Consider the following 20157-nt stretch of genomic DNA (forward strand, 5'->3'; position numbering starts at 1 on the left):
AAACTAAACATGTATCTTCCCCTCAGAGAACCTCACGACTGTGTATTAATAATATCCGTGCAAATAAATAATACTCAGTAGTAATGAACAGTTGCTGTGATGCCTCACTGGCTGTACTAACTCTATAAAGGTAAAGGTAACTAAGTGTTTTGATCCCGTATGTTTTTTTTAATGTCAACCGCATTAGTGAGCAGAGAGAATGAAGGATTTTGAATTAGTAAGCTCTCTCTTGTTGCTTCAAGAAATCGTAGGATAATTTGGGGGAGTTGTGTCCTAGCTTAACCGTTATTTCGGGTAATCCAAACGGAATAAAATAACCAAGAGATATTCTATAATTCTGTCCGTTTATCAAAAAGATCGTCAATACTGGGTCTTGCCTTGAAGGAGCGGATGGAAAACGTATTTTGAAGGCTATACGAAGGGCACAGCACTAGGAATTGCGCAAGTTCCGGGACTGCGATAGTTTCGTGAGTCGTTACCTTTCTCGCGTGACGTTATTTTAAAGTCAGACATGCGATCAGATGAAAATCGATGTATCAAATTTGCCTTTCAACCAGTAACTGGGCGCGTTGGAGATGTGAAGCAGAGCTCCCCAAGATGGTCGCCCATTCCATGATTCTTTTATCCAAGTGTGCTCAGTTTCGAGACGAAGGTCAATTCATCGACTTTGTTTAAAAGTACGTGAAGACATCTTTCCAGCTCATCGCATTGTACTCGCTGCGATTAACGATTATTTACACGCCATGTTTACTGATGGAATGAAGGAGTCGAACCAGGAAGTGATAGAACTGAAAGATGAATGCATTTCACCTGATGCTTTTCAAGATTGTTATGGACTCCATCTACACTGGAGATCTTCATGTCAACGAGGAAAACGTGTTTGAAGTTCTTGCCGCCGCGGATCATCTTCAAGTTACAAGCGTTGTTCAACAGTGTTGTGATTTGTTGAAGAGGGAATTTATTCAGCTCCGACTTGACCTTCACAACTGCTGTCTGCTTTTCACAGGGGCTGATAGACACGGTCTGAGAGATCTACAAGAGGCAGCGGAGCACAAAATGGCATCGATGTACGTGGATGTCTGTGAAAGCGAAGAATTCCTTTCCAATGTTGGCGCAGATCAGTTATTCAGCCTCCTTAGTCGAGATAGCCTCAGTGCACCTTCGGAGACGTTCGTCTTTAAATCAGTGATGCATTGGATTAAACACAAGAAGGAAGAGAGGATGGCAGTTGCAGCCAAAGTTATCGGAGCTGTTCGTCTGGGGCTCGTGTATATCAGGGTTGTAATTGAAAAACTGGACGCAGAAGAGATGCAGGGGGTTCCAGAGATTCACAAGCTAATGTATAAGGCGTTAATCTATAACTTTATGCCTTCTCGTAATCCCACATTTGCTATGGAGAAAACAAAAACAAGATGCACTAGCCCGGTAAGAGAGTTCGGATTTCACATCGCACAGCCAGCGAAGTCATGCGATCGATTCTATAATACACAAATAATGCCAAATTCTAAACCTATCTATTTACCTCAATCCAAATTCATAGAAATTGCCACGAAGTGAAGTGAAGTTCGTTGAATTTTCCTTAAAGTACGTTTGGGTGATACATAGTTTGGCATTACTGGACGTCACATAAAAATGTGTGGTTGATCATTTTCCAGTAATGGCTTATCACGAAACCTGAGTCTTCGATACACGCAATTTGGTTCTGGTAGGAATGGACCATTATACTGAATTTGGGGGGAGGTGGGAAGGGAGTGTTGGCCAATTTTTAACTTATTATTATAATTAGAATTCTCTTTTCTTTTCCCGTTATTTCAGGTTCTGATTGCTGTTCTACCTCAGGCTAAAATGCAGTATTTTGACGTTGTGGCCAAAACATGGAAACCTTTGGCGTCCACAACACCAGCAATTGAGGCAGTGCACTGTTACTGTGCAGCGTCGGCTGGTAATAACCTGTATGTTGTTGGATCTGCACCGAGTGATTGTTACATTTATCGTTATGATACAGAAGGTAATGTCTGGGAGAGGCAGTCACACCCATGCGGTCAAATCAGCAATTTATATATTGTAGACGATCACTTGTATGCAATCGGTTCTGACTGCAATCAGTTTCCTCAAAGGTATAGCTTTTCTAATTGTCAGTGGCAAACGTTTGCTAAAGTAAATATTACGATTAATTATAGCCGGAACCGGTTTTACTTTAACGGAGCAACAGCACTTCAGTCGAAGGTGTATGTCCTTTATGGAGCTAATTTGCTTTCAGATTGCGGGCGTGTGCAGAATGCAGGGCTACACTGCTTTGATCCAGCCAAGAACGAATGGGAAGTAAACGCAACAACCTGTAAGCCTCACTTTGGATCCGGTCTTTTTGTAGTAAACAACAGAATCTTTGTTGCAGGGGGGTATGACTCTATCGCACCTGATGGTACCCTCCAGGGTAACCCCGCACTTGTAGAAGTTTATGATGAGGAAAACAACACTTTTTCAAAGTGCGAGCTGCGTGACACATTGACGCGACCGGCGTTGTCTGGACTCTTATCGACAACGGCAAATTAGCCAATCAGATTGCGAGATTAGTAGCAGCTGTGGTAAAATATTAAATGTACATATCAAAAGATGCTAGAATTTTCTTGTAATTAAGGTGCGCATGGATCAATACGTGAATTGCTGCACGAAGGAAAAAAGATTGTGAGCAAAGCAGGGAAGGATTGAGAGGAGCAAAAGCAAAAGCCGGGTAGGAGATGAGAGGAAAGGAAGACTAGTTTTCTCCCTTCCCTTTCCTAGTCTCGATCACTAATTTACGCATGTGATGCTCCTTCCTTGCGTGGCAGTCGTTTTCTTGATGTGAACATTTACTACTTACTGAGGCTTGAATTAAATTTGTACAAATTTGAGAGTGGTTTTCAATTGGGTGTCGTAAAACCAAAACTGAAGTGATCACTCTAGCCAGTGACAAAAGCCACAGAGAATCGAATCAACCAATCAAAACTCGAAATAGTACTTGCTCGGGAAATCGCGCGCGAGAGAGTCACGATTGGTTTTGGTTTCACTTCTGATTGGATAAGAAAGTGGTGCGAGTTTTCTTTTTAAACCAATAGTGTAGCGTAGTAATTAAAACCAATTACTTTTCGACACTCAAGTGAAAATCACTTTAGCTATTTTAGAGCTGTGTGAAGAGATCAGTGCGAAACACACAAAATAAGATACATTCTTTACTTAATTATTTTATCAAGGTTGAAAACCTTTCTTCTAGAGACATTGCAGGCTGTTATCGGTAATAAGCTATGTAGCTTTAGCACTATACATGTGTATGTAAGATCTTTTTCCAGTATTGAATAACAGAACTTTACTTTTAAGTTTTTATCACGTTAGCAGTTTATACCAGTAACCCTAGAAATAATTTATAGTTATTCTAATCTAAAGGACATAATCTGTTTTAAACTCCTTGTGAAAACTATAGATTAAAGTTAGTTTAATAAATTTCCTTTCGAACCTTTGACAAAGTGTTGTGTGCATCATTTAATTTTGCTTCCCCTACACTTAGATGAAATCTTCTGATTTGCTCGTTTTTTTCACATTGAAGTGAAAAATCCTTTGTCTGGAAACATCATAACGAGGCTTAGGATGTATAAAGTATTCTTCAAATTTGGCCGGCTTTTATGCAAAGTGTCTATCGACAATGCCGCGTGATACAAGCTTCAAAGCGTGGCTATTTGCAGCACGTGGTTTGGTTAGGCCGCATAGGCTGAAGGGAATGACCTCGAAGTTCGCACAGTGGAGGCGTATCCCAAACAAGATCAGAGAAGAGTAGTGGATATTTCCATCTTGAAAAAGAGCAGAATTAGTGAAAATGATTTTGAGTAGTATCTTACATTAAGACACTCTAGTCGTCGTACCAGTTATCGACTTAAACGGAATCTCTTATATAGTTGCCCAGGCTGAGGCGTTGTGAGGAAAAGAGCTGCAACTTTGGCTTTGCTTGTTCGTTCTATTGTTCTCATAGTCAGAAGTTTTGGGACATTTTTCCACAGCAGTATTATCACCTAGCTTGGCGACTATTTGATCTACGTTCAAGTTACTAACTGACTTTGATTGACAAAATGAGCTGCAATTGCACTTAGTGTGAAAAGTGAAGCCTTGGAGCCGACGGGCTCATAGCTGTCGGAGCTCATCCCGGTTTCTGTAGCATGAAACGGCTGGGAGTATTTCTACTCCCCCTGGACGGGACGCTAGTCCATCGCAGGTCACTCCCCCGCAATTTGTTAGGTTTCCCCAACAATTCGCCGGTACCCATTTATACTCCAGGGTGGAGAGAGGTACTGTGAGAGTTAAGTGTCTTGCCCAAGAACACAACACAATGTCCTCGGCTAGGACTCGAACCCGGACCGCTCGATCCGGGGGCGCACGCACTAAGCATGAGGCCACTTCGCCTCGTTAAATGCATTCAACCTTCAGTGGCATTCTCGAGACCACTGCATGCCCACGGTAACGTAAAAGACAAGTGAGCAGTCTCCTTGCTCATTACAGCTTGGACATTTCAAGAATATCGCAATAATACGAGCTTTAGCAGTTGTTTGTGCACAAGTAGAAAAGTGTTGATTTAAAAATTCTTAAACAAAATTTGAGACTTAGACTTGATGAATAGACAGTTTCAAAAATGCCACGCACTAAAGATCTGGCAAACAAGACTAAGAAGATGGAGTTGTTACAAGATGATTGTTTTTTCGACTGGCGTACTGCAAATAGGTCGGTGGAAATTAGAAATACAAAGAACAATAGTTGATTTAGATGAAAAGGACGTGGTGCACAAGTGCTTCATTTCTCATTTAAGGACGGTGCCTACTTTTGTTAGTGCACACACGTTCTGCGCATTACGCATGGCATGATCAACCGCCACGCGCGCGCGCTAGGGTTGGCACTGATGTCATCAACTACACTACCAGGTACACGACTAAAATGAAAGCAAAATTATCCTACTGTGACCAAACCAAATTTAATGAACCTGCACTAAACCTAGGAACAAAAGAATAGTGTTATCTTAGAGCTTTTAAATCAGTATCTGCTTTTAAATTTAACATGAAACGTAAACTGGTAAAGGATTATATAGATTCTTAAACATTAGTGTTAATAATTTTTTAGGGTCCTTAAAGTACATTTTTATCGTTGCCATCTTATTTTTATTGTTGTACTTATTTAAATTTAAGTTATTATCTTTGAAAAACCTCTTAGGGGAAAGAGTATTATGTACTGTATGTAGTAAGAGAGTATCGCTAACCGCTAACTGTTAACGGCCTCTAGCTGAAAAAGCAGCTGTTATCTGTCGAAAATTATACTGAAATCCAGCTGTAAACATATATATGCAGATGGCACAGTGCGCGTGCAAAACAACTGCAAAAGACGCAAATGTTTCACTTACTGGGGAGATGACAGGAGAAAATGTAATAAGCGCCGTAAAACGTTTCAACTTTAAAAAACGTGCGGTTACCCTTACATTTTATGTTATAAAATGGAAGTGGCAAGCCTATTCAACACGCGATTAGCTTTTGGTTGTGAGGAAAAGCTATTTAGACTGTATTATCTGGTAAAAATGCGTGGCTACCCTCATTTTTCTTTGTGGATATCCAATAACCCTTTCAAAGATCTACTTTTTCCCCATGGTCGAAACCTGGCGACAAAACCTTTGTATTTAGCAGGCGCCGTCCTTAAAGCTTTTGAACAGTTTCGCGACCTTCCTTGCGTGAGCTTTTGATGCAGACGGGTCGATCACAAAACAACTCTGTAAGATTTACATTTCTCCCTATGCAAGATTTGCATTTTTTAAACTGCAAATCACTGTTACATAAAAACGCTTCTCTCTCGCTATCAGAGTTCGTCAACATCGCAAATCATCTCAAGATGGTCGCCCATTCCGAGATTCTTTTATCCAAATGTGCTCAGTTTCGAGACGAAGGTCAATTCATCGACGTTCGTTTAAAAGTGCGTGAGGACATCTTTCCTGCTCATCGCATTGTACTCGCTGCGAATAGCGATTATTTCCACGCCATGTTTACTGATGGAATGAAGGAGTCGAACCAGGAAGTCATCGAACTGAAAGATGAAAGCATTTCACCTGATGCTTTAAAGATTATAATGGACTCCATCTACACTGGAGATCTCCTTGTCAACGAGGAAAACGTGTTTGAAGTTCTTGCCCCAGCAGATCATCTTCAAGTGGGAAGTGTTGCTAAACTGTGCTGTGATTTCATGCTGATCCAGTTTGTCCAGCTTCGGTTTGATGTTCAAACGTACTGTCGAGTTTGGACAATTGCCGATAGACACGGTCTGAAAGATCTGCAAGAAGCAGCGGAGAAAAAGATGGCACCGATGTATCAGGAGATTTGTGAAAGCGAAGAATTTCGTTCTCACTTTGGCGCAAATGAACTATTTAGTCTCCTCAATCGAGATGACCTCAGTGCACCTGCGGAGACGTTCGTCTTTGAATCAGTGATGCAGTGGATTAAACACAAGAAGGAAGAGAGGATGGCAGTAGCAGCCAGAGTTATCGGAGCTGTTCGTCTGGGGCTGGTGGATATCAAGGTTGTGATTCAAGAACTGAATACAGAAGAGATGCAACAAGACCCAGAGATTCGCATGCTTCTGCAAGAATCACTGTTGCATAGTAACATGCCTTCACACAACTCCAAGTTTGCTGTTGAGAAAACCAAACCACGATCAATGAGCTCGGTAAGTAAATGTACCTTTGCCACATTTGTGATACAGTTTGGGGATGAGGAGGAACTCCTACTAAAACTCAATTGGTGGGAAATGTGGTGGGGGGGGGGGGGGAATGCTTCTTCTATTTAGTTTGTCAATCTTTTTCTCAGTAGCCATTCTACCTCTGCAATGAACTTATTAACTGGTCTTTCATGGGGTAAAAGCCATTTTTATTTGTAATTTTAACTCTTTCCCGTCTACCCTTCCTCCGTCGTCCTTTGTATACCCACCACTAGTCAGGTTATCTGGTGTAGGGGTTGGTTATTTCATTTGGTTGGAAGAACCTATTCTTATGCATGGCTAATCATTTTCTTTACTAATCATCATTGTTCATGCTTGGATGTTTCATGTAAACTTGAATTTTTGTTTCAAAATATTACTGTCGGTATGTTAGAAAGGATCGTGGAAATATCAGTTCACTTTAACAAGCACTTACATATACGGATATGACGTGAAGAGTCCCAAACTCATGATAATCATACAATTGCAATCAGATATCAGTAGCATGCTCATCTGTAGTTATTTCGTTTAGGTTCTCGTGGCCATTAACCAATATAAGACAAAGTCTAAAGAGCCCGTTCAGGATACTGATGAAGGTCCAGAATTGAAGTACAAGACTGTAGTTCAATATTTTGACGTCGAAGCCAAAATGTGGAAACCTTTGCCATCTGTAGCACAGTTAGTGAAAACCCAGTCATGCTTTTGTGCAGAGTATTTCGGTAATTACTTGTATGTAGCTGGAAAAAACCAGTCTGACCAATTTGGTATATACCGTTATCACATAGTTAATAATTCTTGGGAGACACTGCCACCATTTTTGGAGTCCAACCATAAGATCGACTGCCTATGTTCTTGTGATGATCATATATATGCAGTCAACAAATCCATTGAATCCAATCCGCCTCAGAGATATGGCTTGGTTAATAATAACTGGCAACGTGGAGTTGCGTGTAGAAACTGGCCAGGTGGTATCTATAAGTTTCATACTGTAGCAGCAGTAGTTTTGGAAAATATAGTGTATGTAATTCGTGGAAAATCAAAACAAGACGGCAGTTGGAAGAATAGGGATTGGGTAACCAATTCCGCTGTATTGCATTGCTTTGACCCTATTAACAATTACTGGGAAGAAAAGGCGCCAACCTGCAGACCGCACTTTGGATCCAGCATTTTTGTAGTCAATGACAAACTCTATGTGGCAGGGGGGAAAGTTTCTTATTACAGCGACACTGGTGAACCAACTGACGATCCTGCACCAGTTGAAGTCTATGATAATAAGAAGAACACTTGGTCAGTAGTGGAACAAAAACACATTCCCCCAAACAATCTTGGTGCCGTGGAAATAGAAGGGAGGGTTTATTTTGTCATCAATAGATTTCCAATCGACAGTGGAATCAGAATCCCACCAGAGGAGATGTATCACGTTCATTTAAACGAATGGGAAAATTTGGCAAAAGTAAGCAACAAAGCAGTTTTGTGCTATCTTCCTGTGAAGAGACGAAGCTTGAAAACAGAGCACGATGAAAGTCAAGCTGACTAACAATTAAAGTTAGCATGAGATAGCTTATCATGTCCTATTGAGTGATAGCTTTTCTGCAATATTTCTCAGGTAAGGTAATCCAAAATAAAGGTATATTGGTAACTCTGCCTTTTGAAAGAGGTTTGAAAATTATAGCGCTTTTTAATCATGGTAGCTTTGCAGGCTTCGTTGTTCCTATTTTTTATAGTCTTCAGGGGCCGAATTGTGTAGGCATCTGATATAGAGATATGTAGGCTATTAGATCTAGAGAAATGTGTAGCCAGACATTGACAGAAGTCAAAGAGAACTATTTCTTTTAAGTGTAATACCCGTTAGTACTGTAATTTTCATAAAGTGTTTTGAATTTTAGTTTCAGTAGTAGTAAAATATTAAGTGACTTCAAAAAAGGAAATGTATTCCCTTTTCGATTCAGACCCTCGCAGGGTGATAAGGAAACGTTATCATTTATTCAAAGCGATATCTCCTCTATTAACGGAGACTTTGGCAAAACAGTTTTGGTAAGATTAGAATTTACTAAAGCAATGGGGAACAAGAGAGAAAATGCAGACTTTTTTAGACATAACGGATCATGTATCTTACCCTCGGGGAACCTAATGATTGTGTATTAATAATCGCGCGAGCAATAAATATATGTTTTTATCATGTATGTTGTTGCTGTTGTTTTTTTTTTTATGTAAGGTGCATTAGTAAAACGGCATAGGAATGACTGATTTCGGATTAGTAGCCTCTCTCATATTGTTTGAAGGAAGTGTTGAATAATTTAAATGCGTGTACCTTAGTGCCAACCGTTTTCCTACAATGTGGGAAAACAGAATTCGAATATCCAGCTTCGTTTTTCGTTTACCCACGCAGTCGGAAAAATTCGAACTTTTATTTTCCTTTTTAGTTTTCCTGCTACATTGAAAATGGAATTCCAACTTCTATTTTCGTTTTCCCACAACTTTGGACAACGGAATTCTAATTGCCATGTCCGTTTTTCGTCTTTCGTTTTCGTAAGATATGAAAAAAAAAAAAAACAACGGAATTTAAACTCCAATTTTCCTTTTTCGTTTCTCTGTTTTTGTCGCTTTCGAATTTTACCTAAACCGGCACTGTTGACACTTGCTGTCGCTGACTATAAACCTGGAAACAACGGATGATGTTTTGGCGGGAATAAAATATCCTTGACGAAGTCTTTGTCGGTGGTTATTTTATCGAGGAAAGTAATAGCTGTGAAGAGCTTCTATAGGTAATCAAGAACCGTTACACGGCCGAAGCTAAGGGGATGCACAGTTTGCTAAGTGTAAAACGGTTTTGCGGTTGTCATGATATTAAAAAGAGAATGTCAGTTAAGTGTTAATTTAAAAAATGTTAACTAGACTTAGACTTGATGAATAGAAAGTTTCGAAAATTCTTCCATGCGCTAAAAATCTGGCAAACAAGACCAAGAATATGGAGTTGTTACAGATTGACTATTTTCTAGACTAGCGTACTTCAAATAAGTCGGTGGAAATTAGTTACACTAAAAAAGTTAATTGATTTTAGATAAAAAAAGACCGCATGCACAAGTGCTTCATTTCAATGCCAATTAACTCAGAGGAATACTCAGCTTTGTTCAGTTACAGCACACAGCCAAACGCATGCACGGCCTAATCTCTTCTTCAGTGTAACTCTTGTGTAACTTTTGTAAGATGTCTTTTAACCTCAACTTGAAAATTACAAATCTTTAATCTTAAATCTTTAATACAAATTCCAAATTACATTACATTGAACAAGTGAATCCAATGAATTTGAGGACAGCTTAAAACAGAAGACAAGATTCCTTAATATAAGCCGCCTTAGTGTATCATTGTATGATTGTATACCTATTTAAAAAAGGAAGAAAAGATTGATATTATAACCCACAAAACTCACAGACTTTCCCGCGTGTTCAACAAATCTACTGAAATCTGAAGGTTCGTGACCCTCCTTGCGTGAGCCTTTGATACAGACGTGACCATCACGCAACAACTCTGTACGATTTGCATTTCTTCATCTGCAAGATTTTTAAAACTGGAAATTACTGTTGCATAAAAAAGTGGGTAACCTTAAACATGGAATCCGGAAACCAGAATCCGGAATCCGGAATCCAGATTCCGGAAACCGGAATATTGAATTTGAGAATGACGACAGAAAAAAATTCACTTCAGCAATGTTCGATAAGGAAATGTTGGAGAAAAGAAAGGTTATTGTTGTTTTAGTCAATTCTCTTTGCTTTCAGCTTCAACCAAAAACTGAAAACATAACTGAAAACATAACTAGTTTTAAACAACCCCTATGCATGCACCTAGTTGTGCAAAAGGTGGATAAAGCCATCCACTGGATAAATCATTATCCAGTCAAGGTTAGTGATGTTTTGGATGGACAAAGTCAGCCATCCTTTGATGATCTTTAAGCAACCTGGCTCCAATCTCCGATCTCTGGTCCGCGGTCAGTGAACGTACAGTATCTGTCTAGCAGATACTGTACAAGTTAGCAATGTCATGGAGAAACGGGTTTTCGTCAGTAGCAGCAAGCTGTTACTCACTCGACGGTGGCGCCTCTCACTTTCGATGTGCAAAGGTTAAATTAGCTCGTCTAAATAAGTTTGTTTTTCCCACACATACGAGATTAAATCCAGAACAGTACTATTTGCACACTGCCACTGTTGCAAATCACCATCCACTTTTTGAACAACTGGGCCAGATGCATAGCTAGAGGTTGTTTGAACCAGTAATGTTTTTTTTTTCAAAATTACAGTTTGTGCTTGAAGCTGAGAGCAAGAACAAAGGTAAAAACGTCCATGCTTTGATCTAACCCAAAGTTTATGTCCGTCTGATCATCGAAATTTAGCTCGAAAGCTAGATCGTTCCTCGGGGCGACGAACGAATAAGTGCCTTAGGGCGAATTTGCTTCATAATGGTTGGTGGGAAAAAGAATTAATCAATCGATATGCTGATGAAAAATGGCCGCCTGTGTACGCATACAAATAAGAAGAACAAGAAATGGAGGACTGTAAAAATTAAATCAGGATTTTAAACACAAGCAAAATAAACACTCACCGGAGCAGAAAAAACGCGAGATAAAAATTTGCGATCGAAGCTTTTCTTATTGAAGCAATGTTTGTGAAAGCATGTTCAATCGAAAGCCTTGAAGGGTATACTTGATAATCGAAATGGCAATATCCCCTCAGTCATTGTCCACTCACTGCATGCTCAATATTATAGTTACAGTACGTTTACTGTAACTGGGGCCACCCACACAATGAAAACCAATCAAATAGCAGAACTAAAACAATAGATTCCAACATTTTCAAATCCAGCCAATAATATGTCCTGTTTCCAAATCCAGCCAATCAAATGTTCGATGCAAAACAATGAAATCTCAACTTGTTCGTCGTGATGCTTACGCGACTGCGGTGTCGCTTATCAATGAATTGTTAAGCTCAAGCCGTTAGTACTTTCGCGTGCTTGTGGGTTTAAGAAGAATTGAATTTTATGCTGCACTTTCTATGTGATCGTTGGTTTTTTTTGTACATGAAAAGAAAAGCTGCGTAAGAGTGTCACTCGTAAATATATATTGCCATGCAGTAGAGTGCGTGGCGTATGCTTTGAATATTGTCGCAGCTGTTTAAAAGAAACCCTTTAATGGTGTCTGCGTAAAGAAGGTTCCTAGCTATGGCGCCGTCTTTTGTTTTTGCCCGAGTGATTTTACACTCTGAGGCTTTGAAAGTACAAGGCGGAAAAAAATTCGATGAAGATGATATTTCAATACACTGATATCCCAGAAAGGGAGCTGAAACTCCGAAATGTACAGCTCCTGAGACAGTGGACGCGACAGTTTTTCCGAGAACTGCGGACAACAGGAGCGGAATTTATTTTGTAAAAAGTGTCAAAATCTATAACATTATTTTACGATTTTAAACGACAACTGTAAAGATGATGTTTGTGTGGCCGTACGTTCACAGTGAAAAACGGTCAATCTAATGAATTTATCACGGTTGTAAATGTAAAGTCTAAAGTAACACAGAAATTTCTAACGCGAAAGTACTAACGGCTTGAGCTTGAGACACCGTAGTCGCGAGCATCACAACGAACAAGTTGAGATTTCATTGGTTTGTACCGGACATTTGATTGGCTGGATTTGAAAATGTTGGAATCTATTTTTTCAGTTCTGCCATCTGATTGGTTTTCATTGTCTGGGTGGCCCCGGTTTCAGTAAACGCACTGTAAAAATTAATAACGAGAGATGACATAACCTTTTTAATGACGACTCAATAAATCAGCCCTTTTTTCTCAGATTTATTTATTGGACATTGCTGAAGAAAATTATTTCTGTTGACATTCTCAATTATTTACAATAATTCGGGATTCCGGGTACTAGTTTCCGGATTCCGGATTTCGGATTCCTGGTTTCGGGATCCGGGTTCCGGGTTCCGGGTTCCGGGTTCCGGGTTCCGGGTTCCGGGTTCCGGGTTCCGGGTTCCGGGTTCCGGGTTCCGGCTTCCGGCTTCCGGCTTCCGGCTTCCGGGTTCCGGCTTCCGGCTTCCGGGTTCCGGCTTCCGGGTTCCGCGTTCCGGGTTCCGCGTTCCGGGCTCCGGGTGCCGGGTTCCGGGTTGTGGGTTCCGGATTCTGGATTCTGGATTCCGGATTCCAGATTTTAGAGTTGCATGCCCTAATCTCACTATCAGAGTTTGTCAACATCTCAAGATGGTCGCCCATTCCGAGATTCTTTCATCCAAGAGTGCTCAATTTAGAGACGAAGGTCAATTCATCGACGTTCCTTTATAAGTGCTTGAAGACATCTTTCCAGTTCATCGCATTGTACTCGATGCGAATAGGGGTCTGCTAAATCTGCGAGCCACAGTGCGAGCCATGCGAGTCATGCGAGTCATGCGAATCATGCGAGCCATTTTTGCGAGTATTTTTTTCTTTCAACTGGTCTGAGAGGTCGTCGACTTTTCACCAAGAAACACAGATCTCGCGCCCGATTATCACTAAACTATCGCTATAAACCGCCCGCCCGTCATCTTGAAAGCGGAGATGACCCTGGGGACGAGTACAACCTCGCTCCCAGGGTACTCTCTCTTTCCCTGGGAAATTAATTTTAAATTTAGCTACAAAAGTGTCTACAATTGAAATATTCCCAAAAGAAAATCCTAATCTCGCTTCGGTTACCAGAACTATTGCTGGTGCGGCAAATATGAAAAATGCTCTAAACATCTGTACATCGTGCCAAGTCTTGCGTCATAGTAATGGCTACCCTGAGTGTGATGAATTTTTTTCTTTGTTTCACATTTTTGTTTTTTGGAGAAGATTTTGTCTATTCAAATCGCCCAGGATCCGCAAAAAATAAAAACAATGCGTCAAAACTTTATTAAGGTTCAAGACTAAAGTAAAGAAAATTTTCTGAGAGAAACGTACGGTTCCACCGCCCCACCGCTACTCGAATGGGTAGGTTAATGGTATCCATTGGCACCTGTCATTCATTGATATCCACGTTGAAAATCATTCAAGAAAAAAGAGAACAGTACTTCAGGGCAACTCCGTGCATTGGCGTCAAGAATGGTGAGTGAATCGCGTAATTTTAACAGGTTCGCTCTTTAGTGAATCAGAGTTATCAAAACTTTGTCGGTTGGCTGACCGCTGCATGTGGTTGTCTCTTCCCTTAGAATTTAATATTGCAAGAATTTAATATTGCGATCTTATTCATTTTGTTCCGTTGCTCTTGTTCTTGTTCTCATGTGAATATAAATGTAACAAATAAAAAAACCTTAACATTTGTTCTAGGGCTCGCATGACTCGCATGACTCGCATGGCTGGCATGGCTCGCACTGGCTCGCCCTTTGGCTCGCACGTTTATAAAACTCTGCGAATAGCGATTATTTTTACGCCATGTTTACTGCTGAAATGAAGGAGTCGAACCAGGTAGTGATCGAACTGAAAGATGAAAGCATTTCACCTGATGCTTTAAAGATTGTAATGGACTCCATCTACACTGGAGAGCTTTGCGTCAACGACGAAAACGTGTTTGAAGTTCTTGCCGCAGCAGATCATCTTCAAGTCACAACTGTTGTTCAACAGTGTTGTGATTTCTTGAAGAGGGAATTTATCGAGCTTCGACTTGACCTGAACAAATACTGTCTGCTTTCCACAGTGGCCGATAGACACGGTCTCAGAGACCTGCAAGAGGCAGCGGAGAAGAAGACGACATGGATATTCGTGGATGTCTGTGAAAGCGAAGAATTCCTTTCTAATGTTGGCACAGGCCAATTATTCAGCCTCCTCAGTCAAGATGACCTCACTGCACCTTCAGAGACGTTCGTCTTTAAATCAGTAATGTAATGGATTAAACACAAGAAGGAAGAGAGGATGGCAGTTGCAGCCAAAGTTATCGGAGCTGTTCGTCTGGGAGAGGAAGCGAGTTTCTGATATTTATATGCAATTATCCGAAGCATCAATCTATAACAACATGCCTTCCCACCACTCTAAATTTGCGATGAAGAAAGCGAAACCACGATCAATGAAGCCGGTAAGAAAACCACATTGTAAGACTTGAAATCTCTGCTAATTCTAAATAGCAGGATGGGCTGGGGTGGCTTGTTTTAGGGTGTACAACTATCACGAAATGATACAGTTTTAAAGGCCTATCGTATCAAAAGGGGAATGTTATTTCATCATTTATAATATCACTCGGAAAGTTACATAATTATGATGGAATGAGAGCACGCTAATGTTTAGTTTTCACTCGAGAGCAAATTTATTAGGGGTTGTCTACATGCTATAAGTGACTTGCCATAAACATAGATTTTCTTGCTGCTGCAGTAAAGAGTTATTTTCACACGTAATGTTATCTTTCCATCTTGTTTCAGGTTCTTGTTACCATCTCCCCTCAAACGCAGACACACTACTTTGATGTTGACACAAAAAATTGGAAACCTTTACCATCCATGGCACAAGTTTTTGAAGGGACTCGGACATGCTATGGTGCAGTTCATGTTAGTAATTATTTGTATGTAGCTGCACAGAACAGCTTACGTCAATACAGTGCACCTTCTGAATGTTACCACCCTATCTATCGTTATGACTTAGTTAATGATTCATGGGACACCCTGCCACCTTTTCTGGGTTCCAAACATCAGATCCACTGCCTTTGTTCTGTTGATGAATGTATCTATGCATTCAGTGAATCCACTTTGCCTCACAGATATAGTTTGGCTAGTAATAATTGGCAAAGTGGAGCCAAGTTGAGCTTCTACAACACAAGTGACAGCAAGAAAGATAAGTTACAAAACGTAGCAGCAGTGGTTTTCAAATCTAAAATATATGTAATTCATGGATATACAAGAAGTGAAAACGATAAAGGAAATGATAATTATCGAGTAGATATGGCAGCTGTTGTTCATTGTTTTGACCCAGCAAAGAATAAATGGGAACAAAAATCATCAACCTGGTATCCTCACTTTGGATCCAGGCTTTTTGTTGTCACTAACAGACTGTGTGTAGCTGGGGGAAAAACTTCTACTCGTAATGACAATCCAGCCCCAGTTGAAGTTTATAGTTAGGAAAACAATGCTTGGTCTGTTGAGGAACAAAAACATATTCCCCCAAACAATCTTGGTGCAGTAGAGATAAAAGGGAGCGTGTATTTCATCATCAACAAATTTCCAATTGATAGTGGGATTAGAATCCCGCCAGAGGAGGAGTATAACGTTTCGTTAAACGAATGGGAAAATGTGGTAAACGTAAGGAGTGATGCAGTCTTGTGTTATCTGCCTGTAAAAAGAGAAAACTTGAGAGCAGAGCAAGGTGAAAGTGTGTCAAAGTAACTGATAGCTCATCATATCGCATGCCGGCTTTGCGTGTGTGATAACCTCTCTTCAAGATTTTTCACTTGAGGAGTGATCAGAAAAAATAAAAAGTAAATCCTAATGTTGCTGCCAAATATTAATGGTTTTTCGCGTTTCCTTTCTAGCCTTTAGATCTTTCTTTGTATTGCTATTTTACGTGTTTTTGTGGTTAGTCCAAGTGTATGTTTACCATGTACGATGTTAAGAACAAAGAGAGCTATTATCCTTTGTATTGTTTAGAAGTACTTCTAACGTGTTCAGGAAAACTTTCAGTTCGGGTTAGCCTTTCAACATGTTAACAGCAAGTTTCTTAAGGTATCTACGTTACAACTAGTGAAATGCCTCAAGGGGACACAGAAGGAAGTTTATACATCTTTTTGTATTTCGTAGTTCATCAGTCTACTCTCGGAACAATTGTTTCTAAGTTTCGTAGTTCTTACTAGTTAGTCTAATTATAGTTTTCATTATATTTACTTCCTAGTTTTTCGAAACCGCTTTGGTTATCGCTTTGTTACACCGCTTGGTTTACCGCTTTGTTATATCGCTTCGCTACACATCGCTTCATGTGCAAGTACCGTTTTTTACAAGGTTTTAACGCGTTTTTTTTTAACGTCACAACGCGTCGCTTCAATAAACTTTGTCTAAACCGGCTGAAGTCGCGATTTTTGTTGTAGCATTCGTGTCTAAAGCGTGTTAAGAATTATTTGGCACGTCCGAACGACACTTTGAATTCACATGGTCGACGTCCCGTGAGAAAACTGACGTCTTTCCTCTCTCACCTAAAATGGCAATGTCACGCCACCATTCTTTCACAGTTCCTTGGTCGTACCTGGAAGTTTTGTAAATGTAGTTTTTTCGAAACTTTTACTACTTTTAAAGGTTTATATAAAAATTATTCGGGGCTTGGTTTGGTGGTCTTCTATGTTTTGTAATCTATGATTTATTATGGCTTGACCCATATACATATTGATAGTCAAACAATGTAATGTACATTAATTAAGGTTCAGTGTCAAAAAGTGTAATATAGTAAATTTGTACAGTGACTTTATCACTTTGGTGTTTTCTGTATCTTATATTATCTCACAAGTAATAAATACATACTTCTTACTGACTGAGTTTGACGTCCATACTGTAAGTTACATGCCGAGTTTTTCCATCGATTTATTGTCCAGGTGCGAAGCGCGTGGCCTCAGTCGAGCCCCAGTGGCTTTTTCAACAACTCGTGAGAGATGAGTGAACAGTGTCCTTGCACTTTACAGCTTAGCATGGCTGTCGAGAAAGACCTGGATCATCATACAGATTCTCCAAACAAAATTGAACTTACCAACTTATACGAATGTGTTTGAGGTTCTTGCCGAAGTTGATCATCTTGAAGTGACAAGTAATGTTAACCTATGCTGTGATTTCACGCTGATCGATGCAGTTTGTACAGCTTCGGTTCCGTGACCGTTCTTGCGTGATGTTTGGATGGAGACGCGACAATCACTCAAACATCTGTACGATTTGCATTCCTTGATCTGCCAGATTAGCATTTCAAGCGTTGACAGGGTGTGTAAGAAATGTAAAGCAAACCATCTTAAGATGGTCGCCCATTCGGAGATTCTTTTATCCAAGTGTGCTCAATTTCGAGACGAAGGCCAATTCATCGACGTTCGTTTAAAAGTGCGTGAAGACATCTTTCCGGCTCATCGCATTGTACTCGCTGCGAATAGCGATTATTTCCACGCCATGTTTACTGCTGAAATGAAGGAGTCCAACCAGGAAGTCATCGAACTGAAGGATGAAAGTATTTCCTCCGCTGCCGTAAAGATTGTAATGGACTCCATCTACACTGGAGAGCTTAACGTCAACGAGAAAAACGTGTTTGAAGTTCTTGCCGCAGCAGATCATCTTCAAGTCACAACTGTTGTTCAACAGTGCTGTGATTTCTTGAAGAGGGAATTTATCCAGCTCCGACTTGATCTTAACAACTACTGTCTGTTTTCCACAGTGGCCGATAGACACGGTCTCAGAGATCTGCAAGAGGCAGCGGAGAAGAAGGTGGCTTCGATGTTCAAGGATATCTGTGAAAGCAAAGAATTCCTGACCCATATTGGTGGAGACCAATTATTCAGCCTCCTTAGTCGAGATGACCTCAGTTCGCCTTCGGAGACGTTCGTCTTCAAATCAGTGATGCAGTGGATTAAACACAAGAAGGAAGAGAGGATGGCAGTTGCAGCCAAAGTTATCGGAGCTGTTCGTCTGGGGCTGGTGGATATCAGGGTCGTAATTGAAGAACTGAACACAGACGAAATGCAAAGGGATCCAGAGATTCATATGTTGGTGTATGAAACGTCAATCTTTAAGCACATGCCTTCAGAGAATTCTAAATTTGCTGTAGAGAAAGCAAAACCTCGATCTATGTGTCCGGTAAGAGAAAGCACACTCACTACGAGACATGACAGTTATATGAACCATTGCAGTGGGGTGGGGAGGAAGACGGGGATAGAGGGTTGAAAGAAACCGGCACGACTTATTGGAAGGGTAAATTGTTTTGTATATTCAGTTTCTCCAGCAGATAATTATTAAGAGTCGAGCAAGGTAATCAATATTATTTTTTAACGTGGCAGTAGTATGGTCACGCAAACTCGACCACCTTCACGTGTGTTAGCTTTGTTTTTGCCGAGGGCCCATACGTGTTAGAGGATTCCAAATACACTCATGGCTATGTGCCCACAGGAGTCCCTAAAGTTTCCAAATCTCAAACTACGCAATACACTGACAGCATGTTCAAAGTTCACCAGCATAGCCAAGTCTTATCCTGATAAATATTCAATGCAGGAAAAATTCACGTATATTCATAATATACTTAGTACACCTTATCTTCCAATCTGGTTTCAGGTTCTTGTTGCCATTCTCCCTTCGACGGAGATGCAGTACTTTGATGTTGAAACCAAAACATGGAAACCTTTGCCATCTATGACACGCTTAAATGCATATGAACAAAACGTTTCCTGCCACTGTGCAGAATATGTTGGTAATTATTTGTATGTAGCTGCACATAAGCAATCTGGTGGCAATGTTATCTATCGCTATGATATTGTTAATAATTCCTGGGAGGCACTTCCGCCTTTTCTGGATTCCGACCATCAGATCAACTGCCTATGTTCTATTGATGATTACATTTATGGAATCAGTGAATCTAAACCACTTCAGAGATATAGTTTGGCTAAAAACAATTGGCAAAGTGGAGCTAATTTGAGTATCTTTAAGAAAGGCGATCGTAAAGATGCGTTATTTACTGTAGAAGCAGTGGTCTTTAAATCTAAACTATTTACAATTCACGGATATAAACGAAATGAAGGTGACTTAAAGTCACCTAATTGGGTAGATAAAGCAGCCATTGTGCATTGTTTTGACCCAACTAAGAATGAATGGAAACAGAAAGAGTCAACCTGTCGCCCCCACTTTGGGTCCAGTCTCTTAGTGGTCAATAACAGACTGCACGTGGTGGGAGGAAGAATTTCTTGTTTCGATAATTTTCACTTGTGTGGTAGCCCCGCGCCTGTTGAAGTGTACAATGAGGAAAACAACACTTGGTCTGTTGTGGAACAAAACGATATTCCCCCAAACAAGCTTGGTGCAGTGGAAGTAGGGGAAAAGGTTTATTTTTTAATAAACAAATTTGCAGTTGATAGCGGTATAAGAATTTCACCAGGAGGGCGGTATCCTGTTCCTTTGGGTGAGTGGCAAAATTTAGGAAAAGTTGACAAAAGTGCTGTTCTGAGTTATCTGCCAGTAAAGAGGGAGAGTTTGAAATCAGAGTGACATTGACTTTCCTTAGTTTATAGTTATAATATCAAATTATAGATTAGAACATTTAACAGTTTTCTTAGTAATAGCCTTGGAAAGCTTCAATATATCAATCAGTAAATAAACGAAAAAGGTTGCAAAAACAGTAAAAAGAGGCTAAGATGGGTAGAAAGTTAGAGTCAGGACGGACTGAGAGGACTGAAAAATGTCGCGATTTGAGAATTTGAACCTA

The 20157-nt window shown here is 40.2% G+C and overlaps 2 protein-coding genes and 2 pseudogenes across 3 annotated transcripts; all 4 read left to right on the forward strand.

Moving 5' to 3' along the window:
- Positions 1-398: 398 nt before the first annotated feature.
- On the forward strand, positions 399-2553 carry LOC145464594 (kelch-like protein 12; annotated as a pseudogene). Its single transcript, XR_014041452.1, has 2 exons — positions 399-1425; positions 1816-2553. The product of XR_014041452.1 is annotated as a kelch-like protein 12 (transcript).
- A 3330-nt stretch (positions 2554-5883) lies between these two features.
- LOC145484681 (kelch-like protein 26) lies at positions 5884-8301 on the forward strand. Its single transcript, XM_081463284.1, has 2 exons — positions 5884-6720; positions 7283-8301. The coding sequence occupies exons 1-2, from the start codon at positions 5893-5895 to the stop codon at positions 8285-8287; spliced, it is 1833 nt and encodes a 610-aa protein (XP_081319410.1). The 5' UTR covers positions 5884-5892; the 3' UTR covers positions 8288-8301.
- Positions 8302-12993: 4692 nt separating this feature from the next.
- On the forward strand, positions 12994-16303 carry LOC145481494 (kelch-like protein 26; annotated as a pseudogene).
- Positions 16304-17222: 919 nt separating this feature from the next.
- On the forward strand, positions 17223-19984 carry LOC145481442 (kelch-like protein 26). Its single transcript, XM_081459938.1, has 2 exons — positions 17223-18542; positions 19014-19984. The coding sequence occupies exons 1-2, from the start codon at positions 17601-17603 to the stop codon at positions 19938-19940; spliced, it is 1869 nt and encodes a 622-aa protein (XP_081316064.1). The 5' UTR covers positions 17223-17600; the 3' UTR covers positions 19941-19984.
- The last annotated feature ends 173 nt before the right edge of the window (positions 19985-20157 follow it).

The sequence above is a fragment of the Orbicella franksi genome, chromosome 1 (genome assembly GCF_964199315.1).
Source record: "Orbicella franksi chromosome 1, jaOrbFran1.1, whole genome shotgun sequence".
NCBI classification, from domain to species: Eukaryota; Metazoa; Cnidaria; class Anthozoa; order Scleractinia; family Merulinidae; genus Orbicella; species Orbicella franksi.